At 44.7% G+C, this 18,396-nt stretch overlaps 1 protein-coding gene across 1 annotated transcript; it reads left to right on the plus strand.

Moving 5' to 3' along the window:
• The first annotated feature begins 3,905 nt into the window (after window positions 1-3,905).
• Window positions 3,906-17,274, plus strand: map1b (microtubule-associated protein 1B). Its single transcript, XM_086135389.1, has 6 exons — window positions 3,906-4,266; window positions 5,872-5,973; window positions 8,269-8,351; window positions 8,526-8,666; window positions 8,749-14,313; window positions 14,766-17,274. The coding sequence occupies exons 1-6, from the start codon at window positions 4,056-4,058 to the stop codon at window positions 14,919-14,921; spliced, it is 6,258 nt and encodes a 2,085-aa protein (XP_085991515.1). The 5' UTR covers window positions 3,906-4,055; the 3' UTR covers window positions 14,922-17,274.
• The last annotated feature ends 1,122 nt before the right edge of the window (window positions 17,275-18,396 follow it).

The following is an 18,396-nucleotide window of genomic DNA, read 5'->3' on the forward strand; positions in this document are numbered from 1 at the left end:
TGCCAGCTGCGTTTTGCCCTGGCTCGGATGTCCTGTAACAGCGGACCTCACATCCTGAGGTCCAAGTTTGATTCTGGCATGTTAAAAAAAAAAAAAAAAACAACAATAACAAAAATTTTCTTTCCCTCCTTTTTAGTTTGGGGCCCTCTGTTTTGACCAACAATATTGATTCTCATTCATTATTAAATTCCCCTGTGACAAACGCTCACATGAGCACAAATGTATCCTTCTCTGAATCAAAACTGCATATTTTTGGAGTATGCGAAGAAGAGCAGAGTCCAAGTCTGAGACGAAAGACGCCCCGAATTTTGAAGGCAAATGTCTCCCTCCCAACATTTATCTTAATTTCATGAAAGGCAAAAAGAAAGAGGAGAATAATTCACTTCTACAACATTCCTTGTCCTGTGAGGCGTTTGAGACTGCTAAGGAATTTAGAAAAATAGCAGTCTGAGCTCACCAAATCCGAACTGGTTTCAGTCACATGTAAACAAAGGGCAGAGGGCGGGGCTTGTGATGTTTGTTTGTTTGTTTGTTTTTTAACTAAGTGCAGAAATTGAAAAGAGTTTCATCTTTTAGTTGAATACTGATCAAAACGAAGGTTTGGTTCCAATCATCACACATAATGGGGCAGCCCATTATTGCACTCAGCAATTTTTTCACGCTTGTGTGCCAGTGCATCTGCATGCGATATAAGCGATTATTAGTTATCTTCATATCGTCACCGGGAATTCCCCCAGAGTTTTATTTTGGAGGTTAAACGTGACGTCACTGGAGGGGTTTTGTTCGGGTCGATGATCTGGCGCCCTCCAGTTGACCCAACCAGACCCCCCCTACGACTCCGCTATGTCGGGAAATCGTGATACTGAACTGGATCTGCGTCCGTGAGATCCCAGATAACCGCGTTCCCAGGAAAAGGGGAGACGTTTTAATGCGTAAATCCACCGGGGGTTGGAATATTTGCGGCTCAATCTGATAACGCAGCCAATTTAGATTTTTGCATTTGTTTCATGGAGTTTCAAGCAACGTGGCTTTCTTTTTTTTTTTTTTTATTCTTGGATCATTATGTTTGCTTTTGGCCTCTCAATGAAGACAAAGTGAGCAGAAAAGTCCCATGTCATTGGAAGAACATCTTCAAGTGGCCCAAAGGAACTCCCAAAACATTCCCAAAGATGCTCTCTCTTTATACTCTGTTGATGAAGGCCATCGACTGTGGGAGGAAGAGGTGGCCAAAAAAAACCCAACAACAACAACAACAACAATGCGGACACAAAAGGAATTCTCATAAATATGCTAATATGATCCGAACACCGCGGTCCACCATGCTGCCCCTCTTTCCCATAGTAATCCAGTAAAATTCACCTGCTGTGTGTATAAAAACAAAAGCTTGAGAGACCCTAGAACAGAGCTTTGAGGGACACCTGTGTTCAGTTATTCAAACAAATTCATTAAAAAAAATGAAAATTTGTATCTTCAGACACCAAAATGTTCAGCCAAACTCTATAGTTTTGACTAACTGAAGTCAACTACCTCAATGGTAACATATAATGCTAAATAGCATAGATAAGCGCACGGTATTTAGCTTAGCATTCATGTTAAGCCCAGTATTGCCCAACATTTAGTGGCACAGCGTTGGTGGGCAACCTTAAATTGGGTCTTCTCTGTAAAACTCTACACCCCAATTAAAAAAAAAAAGCTTCAAAATCTTCAATTCAGTGGCGGTTCACCGCACGTGCCCCGTGCTTGACTGGCAACCAGTCCTCGGTATGCCACCGCTCTCTCTTGCCCAAAGTAAGTCATGTAACACAATGGAAATGTGCTGATTTTCTCCACACGTGTTTGCACTTTGATGTCGCAGTTGAGAATGTGGCGTGCAGGAGGCAAGTTAGGATTAGGTTGATTGCTCAGGTCTGTTTCAGGTTAAATTGACTAAAAAGATAACAAAATAATGTCAGTCATATGTGTGTGTGTGTGTGTGTGTGTGTGTTGGGGGGGGGGGGGGTCTTTCAAGGCACATGAAAGGGGCCTTCAGATCAGTACATAGCAGAACGGAACATACCCGGTTGGGAGGTTTCATTTTTCACTCATTTGATGTGCTGTCATTGTGGAGTATGTACTGGCTTTGTTATTTAAAGGTAGAGCAACACATGCTGGAAATCAGGCGTGCTAACATTTTCTATGCCAATTTAGCGTCCGTAAGGTTGCGGGTGAGCTGTAGCCAATGCCAGCTAATTTTTGGTGCCTAATGTGTGACGCCAGGATCCGGGTTGGCTAGTTCGTCTGCATGTTAGCGGGTGTGTGTTGTGTCCCATAGCAGCTCCTTGCGAGTGTTGTCATTTCATATTTGCGCATTTAAACACCTGTCTCGTTCAATAAATGCGCCTGTGGCTCTCCTTACCCACATGCCTGGGCATTACAATATTGTCCTTTTTTTGTTTGTTTGTTTTTGTCACTTTACCCCAAGCTTAATTTTTGGGGGGTCTTTTATTTTGTCCCAGAATTCGCCTAAAACTAAATTCTTCTTGAACTGCATGCAATTTAAGGATCCATGCAGCTGTTGTGACGCAACAGCATGTGTCACCCACCCATAACGGGAATCAAACAACAAAGTGCTCAAAAATGTGATGAGCTCACATATGACCCTCTTTCACCTTGCTGCTGAATTCTGAAAAAGCATCGCATGTGCTTGGATAATCTAGACTACTTTGTTGTTTTCTTCATAGCATTTAATAATATTGATGAATAGCGACACCGTCCCCCCCCCCCCCCAATTATCTACATCAATAAATCGCAAAAATATCCCATTGCCAAGTTAATGCACAAATCCTGCTGCCTTTTGCAATTATCGCCAGTAGGTGGTGCTGTCAGCGCAAGAATCAACAGCTGGTAAAGTGTTGTTAAATTGAAAATTAATGTTAGCAGTATTGTTTAGTTTTCTGTGCTAATCTCTTCGTTCGGCATTTTGAATGATATATTAATATTATTTATTCCAATTGTATATGTGACCGAGAGAGAGAGAATGCAACTCGCTATTTGGAATTGGGCGAATTGCGAATCCTCAAAGGGGGAAACTCCACTCATTTGAAAAACGTTTTTTGATGCTGACTGTCATGCTGGCTTAGCATCCACGCGCCCTCAAACGCTACACTTCCTCTCTGATCGCGCCGGCGTTTGATATTGATTGATTGGTCTTTTAACAGTTGCTTTCAAGCTTCCTGCAGGCACGGTTCCTCTTTTGCTTTGTTAAAAGAAAATCCCTCTGAGATGGCGTGCACTGAATACATGAATGCAAATAGACACCTCGTTATCCCCATCAGGTGACCGTGCGCTTTTATTTATAAATCTTGATATATTTCTGTTTTCATTACTTCTTAGTCATAGATAAAATCGTATTATTATTTTAATCATGTCAATATTTTGGTTTGTCATTTTTGGGATTGTTTTTGATGACCTCCCATCTAATAAATGTTTCGTACTCTCCGCAATTAAGAAAAGAAAAAAAGTAGTCAACGAGCAGCATGTGGCCCCCACACTCTGAGTTGCACCTCCATTATAAAGGTAAACGATTATTTGGGTGATTTAAAAAAATATTGGGTGACAAAAAAAAAAAATATATATATATATATATATATACAACCACCAAATTTCCCACTGCATTTCAATTGGCGTATGTTGTTCATTTTTAAAGAGGCATTTTTTTCTGGCTAGGAGGTGCGAGGTCCTATGTGGGCACCCCAAGTACCGCTAATGAAAAAAATAGTGCCCCCCCCCTCCACCATTTAAGTTGCCCATCCCTGCCATAGAAAGATAGATTGATAGAAAATTCTCATCCTCCTCATCCTCCCGGTCTCTTCCGGAAGGGTGCGTTTGATTCGTTGCCAGTGACATCAGCTGTGCCGTGAGTGAGCAAAAAAAAAAAGGAGGTGGGGGGGGGGGGCTTGCAGGCAGCCGGGGCCACTCCTTGTCCTCACTCGTGCGCTGACTACAGCGCAAGCAGCATCGCAAGAAGGAAAAAAAGAAGAAGGAGAGGACGAAGAGGAGGGAGGGGACCGCCAACTATGTCCGCCCTGTTGCAACAGAGCGCCGCGGCTGCCGACGCGATGCCGACGATGGAGCCGGCGACCATGACGCCCGGCCCGGCCGCGGGGGCTCCTGCGGCCTGCAGCCCCGCGCGCCACTTCGTCGACTCCAAATTCTACCTGCTGGTGGTCCTCGGCGAGGTGGTCGCGGAGGAGAACCTCAAGTGCGCCGTGGCTGACATCGAGAAGGGTAAGCCGGCGTGCGAGGGAAGAATTAGGGCGAGAGGAGGAGAGGGGTCTCGTTACGTTGGGACGGGGGGGGGGGGGCGGGGGGGGTACCGTGACCCTCCCGTTTGATCCATTTATTGGGATTATTCGTGGCACTCTCCAGCACTAAACTGATTTATCCCCCACCAGTGGGAGCATCCCTCCCCCGTTATCCTCCTCCTGCATCTAGCACTCTCATCCCACACCGGCCGGTAGGCGTGGCCCGGGCCGCACTGCGGTCCCTACGGGAAGCCACGAGGACCAGTTTGTAAAGCCGTTCCTTTTTTTCTTATTGCTTCGTAAAATGTAATTAGCAACAGGAAGATTCTCTGTTTGCTTTTTTATATTTTCCTTTTTTTTGAAGATTTAAACCCATTCTATTTTGGGGCACTATTATGTACTATGACATATAATATCTCTTCATAATATTAACATAAGAAAGTAGGACCAAAAGTATTCGGACAGTGACGCTTGACTTTTTCTCCTCTTCCTCATTATCATCATCCCATTCGAGAGTGTCTTGGGGGAGGGCGGGGTTGATCAGTTGCCAATAGGTTCTTGCTGTCGTTTTTGTCATGTACGACAATCTTTATATGAAAGAAATTGAATATCCTGAACATCTTATAAGTCCGAAAGAACGATGGCATTGTTTTTTTCTGCAGCATAAAATTATTAAGAGTGAGAAATTGGGCCTTCAAGGAGTTGGACGATGACACCTGCGTTTTTAAATAGGCTAAAACATATAATTTGCATTTTCTTCTTCATCATCATCATCATCGTCATTTGGTCAGTGACAGCTACGTTTTCATGACAATGAAATAAGATTAAAATTTATAGTCAGCATATCTATATTTAGGGGCCAAACCCACCAGTCAAGTTGCCAGTTCATTTGACCCAATTTCTATGACAAAAAAAATCTTTTTTTACTAACCTTATTAATGTCCTATATTTGAAAACAAAAACATTGTGCGATTATATTTCTTGATGACTAAAACAGAGACATTAAGCAAACCAACAAGAAGAGGATTTGAAAATTCAGCCCATCTCTGGATGGATCTGATTTTGTGGCAATTTATTATTTCTCTTCAATCAGGATATCTTCAATGCTATGTGCATTTGGCTCTTGCATTGGCGTCAAAGCACATGTTGTGCCCCACCCCGATTGCTTTGTTTTGAGGAGAAATGCCTGATAGTGACCACGACAGAGGTTTCATTGTGTGAGCTGACGGAGCCGTGACTCAGCTCACTCTAATGTGATCAAGCTCATCCTGCCAACGTCATTTTCATCTTATGATCTCCCGCAGACCATTGTTACATCAAATGTCTTATTCGTGCATCATATTATAGCCATGGCATTTCATTGTGATTTTAAAGCTTTAAAAAAATTAATTAACAAACCACTGCGGTTTCTTTGAATTTCCTGAAAATGTTGAGTGTGCATAGGGAAGGGGTAAAAATGTACTTATATGTTGAATTGACTGGACTGTACTGTCCATAAAAGTTAAATAAAAATATTGGGAAATATTTAAAAAGTACTGCAGGGGTCCACAATATACATTTATGAATTTTCTATGTATTTTTTTTCCAGGTATCCGCTCGTGGGACGCCAATCTGATGGACTGTAACCTGGACCAGGAGCTCAAACTCTTTGTATCCCGACACTCGGCGCGATTCTCTGCTGATGTCAAAGGTAAAATATCCCTTTCATACTCCAGTGGCTTCTATATCGTGTTTTGGATGTTACTCAACTGCAGAGGGTTCTGGCTGTCCACCAGGGGTTGGTTTGTATTAGAGGGAAGGCTTTTTATTTTTTTCGAAAATGATATTTATAGTCATAATATTGTCTTACTTGCAGCAAGTGACTTGGGGCAATTATTTACTCCACTGTTAAAAGTACTGGGTGTCTAAGTATGTATTAGAGGGAATGCCTTTATTTGTACAAATACATTCATACTATATATCTTTATTGATGTATTTCCTCAAATCATGGTCATCCTTCCATTTGACGCAGCGTAAAATAATCACATAAACGTTTCCCATTTCCAGTTGCAACTGTAATCACCTCAGTTCGCAAGATTGAATCGTTTCCTGCGGCACACCTGATCTTGGGTATATTAGCATGCGGCATTTCTTCACCCAAGCCCAAACGAAATTGGGCTGCAATGATTGAGCAGTGGCAACTATTTGAAGAACTGCGGCGGATCACGTGGCACAAATGTAAAACGATGCGGCAGCACATCGAAATCCTTTCAGGAGGGTCAGGGAGATGATTAAACATGGCTGCCGTCCAAAATACGCTCCGAGGCACGGGCAAACCCCCGCCGCCTTGCGATTACATGCGAAATTTTCCACATCCATTCGACATCATTTAAACATTTTTTGGGGAGCTTTGATTTCCTTCCATGCCATCGTCTTCCGCTTAACAACAGGATAGCTTTGCTATAATCAAGTCTGATTAGCCTTACATTAACACGCAATGCAAAAAGCCTCACCCTTTTGTCCTTTCCTCTCCTGGTGGCTAGCGACTCTCTTCTCTAGCTGCTCTGCAACAAAGCAGCGAACTGCACAGCTAATTTCGGAATTGGTAATTAACAGTGTGACATCTCCGGGTCGCAGATGATGCGGCATTGATGTCCAGCTCGATGATGTTTAGCACATTAGGTCAGGATGAAAGTACTGGGACAAGAGGCTAATGGAGGACCCCTGGAAAGAGGCTAATCAAGCTGTGTGCTTCTTCTGTTAGTTCTAAAAAAAAAGCAGCAGGTGGTTTTTGTTTTGTTTTGTTTTGTCACATAGGCAGGAATAACGAGGAGGAGGAAGGAAAATGAGATTTTTTTTTTTTGTCATTTGTAATAGTATTTGAGTTAACTCATTCTTGTCATTGTCTTAACTTTGGTTAAAGGAATCAATTAGCGACCATCAAAGCTCACCTGTTTTCTGGGTGTGGGCATGTGACATTCGTAAGCTGAGCCCACTTGGCACTGTGATGTCATTTTCAGTGGACACCAAGAGTCAAAATGGCTGCCAACAGAGATGGGTCAAAGTGGGCGGATTTTACTGCTTAATTCCTGATCCACAAATGCAATATTAATCAAAATGCCACATTTTGACTCGTTGGGGGCACATAGAACATATTATCAAGAACATTTTAAAGCCCGTGGTGAGCGGTAGAGCTATTAGAAACAATATTTTGAAGACACATTTTTGCTCATTCCCTTTGTTGTCTACCTGAGGATTTGGTGGCACACCGTTTTATCGTCATTACACAAGCTGTTTTATTATTTATTTGTTTTTTTTCTTAAAGCAAAACGGGGAATGCTCATCTCTGCAGTTGTTCCACTGATCTATTTTTGGTCTGGTGCCTTCCAGATCAATTTCCTCCTGTGTCCTCGGTTGTGCGACAGTCTGTCTCCGCCAGGAAGCCAATGGGGCGGGACTGTGGTGGAGGGGTTCGGGGTGACGACTTTCGCTGGTTAATTGCAGGGGTCACGGCTGCTCCAACGCGTTGACACTTTGTCATGCGTCGGCAGTGCTAATGCCAGCTGGTGGCTGACGCCCACTCCCATGAGACAAAGGGAGAGAAAATGAAAGATGTGGACTTTGTTGCCTGTTAGGATGCTGTCGCTTTAAGGATCAAGCATGTCATGGTGTGGGCTTGGGTGTGTCGGGCACACACACATGCATACATCACATGTGCGAGACGCTCACACATACACAGATCATACCAAAAAAAAGAAAATCAATTTATACAGCATAATTTTAATTAATTATACCGTAATTCAATAACCGTAAAATCCCATGCATAGTATGCATAACCCCCCCAAAAAAAGATTCCAAATTGGTGGGAGGAGGTGTAGTATTATTCATGTGTGTTATTCTGATAAAAATGTCACCTTGTTTAGAGGTTTACCAGTGCAGCATATCGGATGATGAATTGAGAGCCCAAGGCAAATGTGACATTTTTGCATTTCGTTCCGTTTCGCAGGCCAGAGAATTCTTCATCACAAAAGTAACGTGCTGGAGACAGTGGTGCTCATCAACCCCTCAGACGACACTGTGAGCACCGAGGTAAACCTGAGCTACTATAGCGATATCCTGCCTTTTACACACCTGATTCCTCAACAGGTTTATAAGGAAACATGGTGGGCACCTTCAGGACACATTATATCATTATTCTCATTAAGGCCTGCTGAAAGTTTCCAACAGAATATGTCGTATAATTCTCACCACCTTTCTTTTTAGGTTCGATTGATGATCTCAGATTCTGCCAGACAAAAACTTCTGGTCCTGTCGGGCCAGTGCACCGAAAGCACTGGTGAGCTCCTACTTCAGTCCGGATCATTTTCCTTCTCCAGATTCATCGACATCTTCACTGACCAAGAGGTCTGTTCACAGTTTCTTCCTTCTCCCAAATGTTTGAATACTTCAGTAATTTAAATTTTTTTTAATTTTTTATTGCCTTTAGATTGGTGAACTGCTGAGTACCATTCACCCGGAAAACAAAGCCAACCTGACGCTCTTCTGCCCTGATCAAGGAGACTGGAAGAATTCCAACCTGGACAAACACAACCTGCAAGACTTCATCAACATGAAGCTGAACTCAGCACTCATCCTCCCTGAAATGGAGGGACTCTCCGAGTTCACCGAGTATTTGTCCGAATCCATCGAAATCCTGACACCTTTCGACATGCTGGAACCGCCGGCCTCCGGTGGTTTCCTTAAACTCTCCAAGCCGTGTTGCTACATCTTCCCCGGCGGTCACGGCGACTCCGCTCTCTTTGCCGTCAATGGCTTCAACATGCTCATCAATGGCGGATCCGACAGGAAGTCATGCTTCTGGAAGCTGGTGAGACACTTAGACCGCGTGGACTCCATCTTGCTGACTCACATCGGCGATGATAACTTGCCCGGCATCAATAGCATGCTGCGACGAAAGATCGCAGAGCTGGAGGAGGAGCAGTCGCAGGGCTCAACGGCAAACAGCGACTGGGTGAAGAACATGATCTCGCCGGATATCGGCGTTGTATTTGTGAACCTTCCGGAAAATTTGGAAAGCCCTGAACCTAATTACAGAGTACGCAAGAATCTCGAGGAGGCGGCGGCCACTCAACAGTTCCTTGCAAAGCTGAACCTGAGAACTGAGCCACTGCAGCGGCCTGTTGGAAACACCATTGAACCCATCATACTTTTTCAGAAGATGGGCGTGGGGAAGCTCGAGATGTACGTACTCAATCCGGCAAAGAACAGCAAAGAGATGCAACATTTTATGAAGCAGTGGACTGGAAACGAAAAGGATATCGCTTCTATCCTGCTGCCGAACGGGAAAGAGTCAGAGTTCCCTGTATCTTACTTGACATCTGTCAGCTCTCTCATCGTGTGGCACCCTGCGAACCCCTCAGAGAAAGTCATACGTGTTCTCTTTCCGGGAAATGCCACCCAGCAGCACATCTTTGAAGGTTTGGAAAAACTGAAGCACCTGGACTTCTTGAAGCAGGCAGTTGTCACTCAAAAACCAATGCCTATCGAAGTGCCGTCAACACCGACTCTGAAGCAAGCCAAGATGAAAAACAGAACGGACAGCAAAGAGAGCCTGAAGTCGAATCCAAAGTCTTCGCCAAGCAAAGGTGTCAGGAAAGAATCCAAGGAGGAGGTGGCGGAGAAAGCCAAGGCAGATGCAGACGAATTGTCTCGTGAAACACAACCAAAGGCAGAGAAAAAAGAAAAACCCTCGGTGAAAAAGGAACGAGCAAAGGCTCCAGAGAAAGAATCAAAGGCGAACGCAGACCAAACTTCCCAGAAAGAAACACCAGAAAAAAAGCCATCTCAGATCAAAGTGAAACCCGAAAAGGAGCGGATTGCCAAGAAAGACATTAAAATATCTGCGGAGAAGAAAAAGGTGGTTAAAAAAGACTTCGCCAAAAAAGAGGACTTGCCTAAAAAAGAGATCAAGAAAGATGAAAGGATGAAGAAAGAAGATGCAAAGAAAAGGGATGTGAAAAGGGACATCAGGAAAGATTCTCCTATCAAGGAGAAAAAGGATGAAAAGAGGGAACAGAAGAAGGATCTTAAAAAGCTGTCAAAAGACACCAAAAAGGTATTTTCCTCTGGAGATGACAAAAACCTGTCTCCCAAACCAAAGACCCTGAAAAAAGATGTGTCAAAGAAAGATGCAGGCACGCCCTCAAAACTGAAAGCCAAAGCAGGGTCAAAAGTGCCAAAGGTGGATGCAAAGGTCGATGCCGCCAAAAGTGCATCTGCTGCTGCGACTCTTATGATGGACCTGGATGCAGAAAGGGCTATTATGTCTTCCCCAGAAGACCTCACAAAGGAATTTGAAGACCTCAGAGCTGAAGATCTGGTGGAGGATGCGGCGGTTGTACAAGAAACTGTAGAAAAAGAGGCTACAATAATCACCCACTGTACAGACCCAATGGAGACCAAAGAGTCCCCCGAAGCACCGGAGTCTGTCGATGAGGGAATCGCCACAACAGAGGCTGAAGGGGAAAATGGAGCGACTCCAGACGAACAAGCTCTCAAGGGTAAACTCAACGGCATGAGTGAAAAGTACGACGATGAGGGCACTGTGATGGAGGAAGTCTCCGACGGAGCCGATTACGAAGAGAAAGGGGAAACCGAGGAGGTTTATGAGTCACGGAGAGTGCTATTGAATCACAAAGAGTCCTGCGAAACTCTTGGTGATCATGATCACACAGATGCTCAACACATGTGTGAAAGCAAAAGCGAGAAAACAGAACTGATTGTTTCAGCCTCACCCAAAGTGTCATCACCCGTTTCCCCCGCCGGATCCATCCACAATGAAATATTTCCGGCCGGCGTTGAGAGCTCAACCGCCTCAGACGAAGCAGCCGAGGAATTTGCCGTCACCTCTGGCCTCATGCAGTCCACCCTTGTGATCTCCAGTGCGATGACTCTGACACCTAATGATGGGACCAACTCTCCATCGCCGGAGTTTGGCATATTAGGTATAACGGAATCTGGAGAGTGTGAGAAGAGCAAACTACCCTTACTTCAGACTAAACCTCGTTCCGACTACTCCGGGAGCGATGCAACCGAGGGCCAAGACTACAGCCACACGGCCTCGACAATATCTCCCCCGTCGTTATTAGAAGAGGACAAATTTCCTTGTGATGGGAAAATAGATGACTTTACCACACTTGAAGAATCATTTGAAAAGCAGGACACAGTCTCGGCAAGGCTGACTTCAACCGCACCCTTTGTGCAATCTCCCTCAAGTAATCAAAAATATAACTTTGATTCATCATCAACGTTTGGCACCCCAATTGAACTGTCCACTACCTTAGCAGGGTACACCAGAGCAATGGGTGATTCCACCCTCAGCCCAGAAGACAAGACATTGGAAGGAGCGAGCTCCCCCCAGTCATCAGGCCATACACCCTATTATCAGTCCCCAGTAGAAGAAAAAGCAAGAACTCTGCCACCCATGTCAGACAATGAAAACCAGGGTCCGATTATTGTGGAGGTCACAAGTGACAAAGAGGAGTCTTCGAACAGGGATACACCCGAGCCTGATGAGAAAGAGTGTTTGTCCTCTATGGATAAATTTGCTTCCTCTCCAAAAACCCCACCTTCAATGGACCTGGACTCCCCTCTACAGAAGGAACTGGATGACATCAACAGATCAGTCTTTTCCTCAACGACGCTTGTGAAGCAAGAATCGGATGCTCATTCCATCGCGGCTTTCAAAGAAGAGAGTAAAATGTCCATTTCTGAAGGCAGCACATCAGACAAGTCAGGCACACCGCTAGAGGAAGTGGTAGCAGAGGATGTGTTTTCGCATTTAGCCTCAGCGTCCACTGCCTCGCTTGCTACCAGCTCTCTGCCCGAGCCCACCACCGACTCCCCTTCCCTCCACGCTGAGGTTGGCTCTCCTCACTCGACGGAAGTAGACGACTCTTTATCCGTTTCCGTAGGTCAGACCCCGACTACCTTCCATGAGGCAGAGGTGGCATCCCCATCCAAGGAAGACTGCCCTCGGCCCATGTCCATCTCCCCAGACATCTTACCAAAGACCAAATCCAATTCACAGATCCATGACGCAAAGTCACCTGAACATTCTACCATGTCAATGGAATTTGGCCAGGAGTCTCCGGACCACTCCTTAGCCCTTGACTTCAGCAAGCAATCTCCTGAGCACCCATCTGCAGGAAGCAACTCACGTGCCACAGAGAACGGCCCAACTGAGATTGACGACAGTCCTTCGCACATTGAGAGAGCATCCAAGGACCAGACCTCTTCGGGGGAGAAGCCTTTGCTTTTTGAAGATGCAGATTCAGCCCGTGATGCTTCTGTCACCCCATCGGACGCATCACAGTCCACTCCCTCCGCCACAACCCCATGCCAAATGACAGAGTTGCCCCTAATGGCTGAGCAGACGGACGGGTCTCCGGTCACGCCGAGAGCAGTCTCTCTAACCCACTCTGCCCCCCATTCCCCCTATTCCAGTGAGGAATCCCCAGTTTCAGGAGGTCCCGTGGAAAGAGACATCAGCCCCATTTCTCCGTCTGCGGAGCACAAGTGTGCCGGACAAGAGAAACTTGACAAACCTTCTGAAATGACAACGGCGACCTCTCTTACCCACTCGCCCCCTCATTCCTGCCATTCTAGTGAGGCCTCCCCGGTTTCAGGAGGTCCACTGGAAAGAGACATCAGCCCCATTTCTCCGTCTGCGGAGTACAAGTGTGCCGGACAAGAGAAACTTGACAAACCTTCTGAAATGACAACGGCGACCTCTCTTACCCACTCGCCCCCTCATTCCTGCCATTCTAGTGAGGCCTCCCCGGTTTCAGGAGGTCCACTGGAAAGAGATATCAGCCCCATTTCTCCGTCTGCGGAGCACAAGTGTGACGAACAAGAGAAACATGACAAACCCTCTGACACGACTTCCCTGTCATCATCTGCATTATGGTTTTCAGACAAAGGAAAACCTTTGCCAGAAAAGGAGACCAACCCGTTTATATGTGACGATTCAATACTTGGAGTGAAATCTCCCGTGAGCCCCAAAGTCTCTTCCCCGTCACATCTACCTCTGTCCTCGCATGCATGTACTTATAACACAGCTTTCAGCTGCAGGGAGCCTGACCCTTCCAAGATCAGCCCATCCATTTCCAAGACTGAGGCCGACCTCTGTTTAGTACCTTCATGTGAATACCGTCATCCCAAGACTGAACTTTCACCTTCTTTCATCAACCCCAACCCTCTTGAATATTTCCTCAATGAAGAGAGAACTCTGGAGGAAGAGAAGCCTCTTGAGATGGTGGGAGGTGGGCCTCCGCCTTCAGGGGGTAAGCTTCCTGCCAAGCAATGTGAGGAGACTCCTCCCACATCTATCAGCGAATCTGCCCCCTCTCAGACCGATTCTGATGTTCCGCCGGGGACAGAGGAGTGCCCCTCGATTACGGCAGATGCTAACATTGATTCAGAGGATGACTCTGAGACTTTGCCCACCGATAGAACCCTCACCTACAGGCATGCCGATCCTCCTCCAGTAGCGCTCATGGACTCGGCTCCAACTGCGGGCCCCCATGATGTCTGCATGGTCGATCCAGAAGCCCTCAAGGCTGAGGAAAACCGCCACAATGCTAACACGGAAGCCGCGGAAAAGCCCAAGAAGAAAAAGCTCACCAAAAAGGCCTCTTCGCCAGCTCGGAAAACTGGTCTGTCAAAAGTGAAGGACTCAAAGACCGCCTCTCCCAAGAAGAGTCTTGGAGAGGGGAAAGATGCCAAAAATGCAACCAATACGTCGGCATCTCGAAGTACCGGCGAGAAGGTGTCAAGTGTGGCATCTCCACCCAACTGTCCTCCAATGTACATGGATTTGGTTTACATCCCGAATCACTGCAGTGCTAAGAATGTGGATTCCGAATTCTTCCAACGGGTGCGCTCCTCGTACTATGTGGTCAGCGGCAATGACCAGACGTCTGAAGAACCCAGTCGGGCTGTGCTCGATGCTCTGCTGGAAGGGAAAGCCCGGTGGGAGAACAATATGCAGGTATGTCACTTATGTGATCTGTATATATGTTTTTACAACAGAAGTTCCCAAACTTATGTATCAGTAAATAAAAACAAGTCAATAAAAATAAAATTCATGACAATTAATGCAGTTGGGAGACCTGCACTTGTTTCTGTTCAACAAGCCGGTCCTATCATGAGGTTCTGGGAGACGTTGACACCCAAAATGTTGTACAAATGTCCAGTCTACGCCATAGTTTTATTCAGATTGCTGACTTTGCAGAGAATCCCACTTCACAAAGACAGGATGTCGGAAATGAACGTTCGGTGTTTAGTAGGGTTTTTTTTAAGGCTGATTTAAACGCTTCATTGCCTCACTTCTTCTTGTTGTCTTATCATTTGGCTTCTCCCCTTTTGAAGAAGCTCTCCAAAGACATTTGTTTGATGGTATCGGCCCTAAACGGTCAATTCCCTCTTTCTCCCGCCCATCAGGTCACGCTGATACCGACCCATGACACGGATGTGATGCGGGAGTGGTACCAGGACAGCCACGATAAGCAACAGGAGCTGAACATCATGGTCCTGGCGAGCAGCAGCACGGTGGTCATGCAGGACGAGTCCTTTCCAGCATGTAAGATAGAAATGTAGGACGAGGTCATTCATGAGCGAACGTAACTGAGCAACGTCACCTGAAAACAGTCACTCCTACTTTCACACACGTCAAATTAACTTCCACGATGCACTTCTGAATATCAACCCACGACTTTTCCAAGGAACTGCTGGTAAAACAAGAAAAAATACGTCATTGATCTTGACTCCCTTCACCCACCTTTCCAGTTCAACACATTGTGTTTTAATCTTGTCGGATGGATAAAGAAACAACAGATCTTTGCCTTACTGGGATGTTGAGTAATGAATGTATCCGTTAAACAGAACGCTAATGGACAAAACATCCTCAAATGGTCACACAGTTGGTAACACGAAGGCCAAAGCCCTGTGCTTAGGGATTGTAAAATATTTATGAATAGCTCTGTGCATGAATTAGCCTTAGCTTTGTACTTAAATTCGTTTTTTTTCCTTAACCCTTGGGGCGAGTGAGCTTGATAAATGATAGTTGAGCGAATTGTGATGTTGGGTGCAGATTTGCCGCTGAATGACCTTTCACATAGCCACACCTCCAAAATGCAGACCGACCAATCACTTAATGCTATGCTGTCATCTCTGTCGTCATTTGAATCCCTCAAAAGTCAGCTTTGTTTGCACCGATCTAATAATGCACTTGTATTATTCGAGCAAGATTGCTACGGCATTGTTAGCTTGTTGACCAAAATGCTAGGCTACTAATCTGCGGCTTGGTTACCATGCATGGCACTCGCAAAATTGGTGCAACTCGGCTAACGAGTTTAGCTACTTAGCTCATTTACCAAAACACAATGTCTGGTCAGTTAGGCTTCCCCTGAAACAAGCTTAGCAATGTTAATATCATTGTTTTTAGCTTGTTAACCAAAATGCTACACTGCTAACACAGGACTTGGTTACGATGCGACATGAGCTCAGATGAGCTACGCTAGTAAAGCTAGCTACTTTGATTTTTAACCCAAAAAATGCTCCACCTATATTACTCAAAGGACTAGTTCTGATCCGTGACGCGAGCGAGATTTGCCGGCTAAGCTAACAGGCTACCTTTAGCATAATGCCCGCCATCCAAACATTGGCTAGTACACTTTGGACTTGGTGACGGTACCTTTTTAGTGGAAGTTCAATTAACAAGGGATTTTTGAGACATGCCAGCAATTAGCACCTAGATGCTAAATTATTTAGCCTCAACGTAGCCAGCATCCCTGTGAATGAGAGCGATTTTATGTTATGCAACACCAAAAACGGACACAAAACATGAACCGCTGTCCAGTGAACCTCTGTTTAGCGTGGTTGACCCACCACCTTCCAGATCCACTCATGATTGGTAAAAATTCAGCACCATGGAGACCGTATAAAAACATTTTCTTATATCTTATTCTCCCACATTTTAAAGACACTAACTTATTATCCCACACCATTAATAAGAGAAAGAGGGTACTTGCTCGTTTGATGCATTTGTTTTTAAACCCACCCTTTTTTTTTCTCAATTTTTTTTCTCATTTTTTTTCTTTCTCACTTACAGATTTTCACAATTTACAGACAGGCTTAGCGCCCTATCACCCGCAAATAGTGGTAGGCCACTGTTTATTTAAACACCATACCAGATTATTACAAAGGTCTGCTAGCATGAAGCTCACATTTAAGGTGAAATACGATAGCAAGGCAAACAGTTATTAGCATAGTTGTTCCTGTAACTATTAACTTTCAAAACAACTGCTACTTTAACATATACAGAGAGACAACACACACAAACAGAGCATACATACAACAATACTCACGAGCATATATTCTCACTGCTTGTTGGACTATTAACGAGATCTCTGCCTCTTCTTCTTGTAAATTATGCTACATTTCTTCCAGTAGAGCTCAGTGCTGCCTGCCATGTTGTTTCACAATGTGGTGCAACCTAAATTCGGACTTGTCCGCACTGTAAAAAACAAAACAAAAAAAAACTAAGCGTGATTTGGTGGAGTTTTACTGTACTGGACTATTAGCAACCGCTGGGCTATTGTAACTCACCTGATATGTCTTAAATGTCAGTGCTTGATTGCAACTAAAGACCAACTTTGAATGACAATACAGCCAACTTTCTCTTCTTCTCCTTCTACTCTGTTAAATGAGCTACCTTTTTCCTCCCGTCAACAATGTTAATCTGTGTCTTGTGCTCTCAACATCGCCCTCGCACCCTCCTCTACAAACTCATACTGTACGTGAGCTCTGGCCATTTGTTTCAAGTGAAAGTAGTTGTGCGCGCTTTCTGACTGTTTGTGTGCCGTGTTTAACACAAGAGCAACCACCACTGCTGAATGATTCCAAATGCAAAACACAAAAATAAAAGGAAGTATGTTGATGAAAACACAAACGAGTGTTCCCTTTTATCTTTTTCAAGGAACTTTTGCCATAATTTCTTTCCAATTATACTAATGAGAAAGCAAACTTGTTCAGGAGAGCAAAGATGTGCTTTATTAAATGAATCCACAGCAATCTCTTTCTGTAGGCATAAGAAGCAGGACTAAAGAGGATTTGACAATCAATCATCAGCAAATACTAGGCTGAACTTGAAATACTTCCAGTTTCCCCTCTTCTTCTTTCCATATACACAATGTCAAACACAATAGTGTACTGCCTTCTATTGGCTGACAGTGGAATTACTCCCCCCAAATAATCAGGAGGAAGAAAAAAACGGTTTTGGCACATTAAAGCATATCATTTGATCCTTTCTCAGCCGTTCTATGTTAAATGTGCGCTTCACAGTCTGATGAATGGCAGCTTTGTCTCTCTGGGACCCTTCGGGCGCTTTCCACAACAAGAGCCAAAGTCAAATTCACGGCGGGAGAAAATCAAAGGAAAAATGTAACAAGCCAACATGTGGCTGCTTGTCGCAGGGAAATCAAAAGCGTGTAAATGGGAATTATCTTGTTGTGATGATGAGCAGATTGGCAAACATACCCACACTCAAGTACAGCTACTTGCATGTTAAAAAAACAACAAAAAAAACGAACCAATGAATAGCATGTAGGTCACTGTTAGAACCAGTATATGTAGATAGACACCATGACAATAATTAGAGGCATTGGCATATTTTTTAATCAATGACAAAGAATAACTAATATACCTCCATGTCAGTCTATTTTTGCATTATAGTGACCCGTAAAAGGCCAATGTACACCAGAAGGAGCCACACTATGTCCATAGAATTGACCATGAATTAACTTTGTCTGCTCAGAGCAAAATAAAACTAAAAAGTAGTCAGAAAAATATTTAGTTAAAGGTACCAGGAAAATGCACTTAGTAACCAAGTATTGCCACCATTGATGATGAGCAATACAAAAAGTGCATCAGTTTTCCCTGATGTTGTATGCAAGAGAGAAGCTGTCACCATGCACGCACATTGCAGGAAGCCATCAATTATCCAACGAGGCCTGCGTCCGATTGGCTGAGCAAGCAATCTCAGGCAGCGCGGCCTGAGGTCTTGTTGCTCAGG

This window comes from Hippocampus guttulatus, chromosome 17 (genome assembly GCF_054856545.1).
Source record: "Hippocampus guttulatus isolate MCC_2025c chromosome 17, RoL_Hgut_1.0, whole genome shotgun sequence".
NCBI lineage: Eukaryota > Metazoa > Chordata > Actinopteri > Syngnathiformes > Syngnathidae > Hippocampus > Hippocampus guttulatus.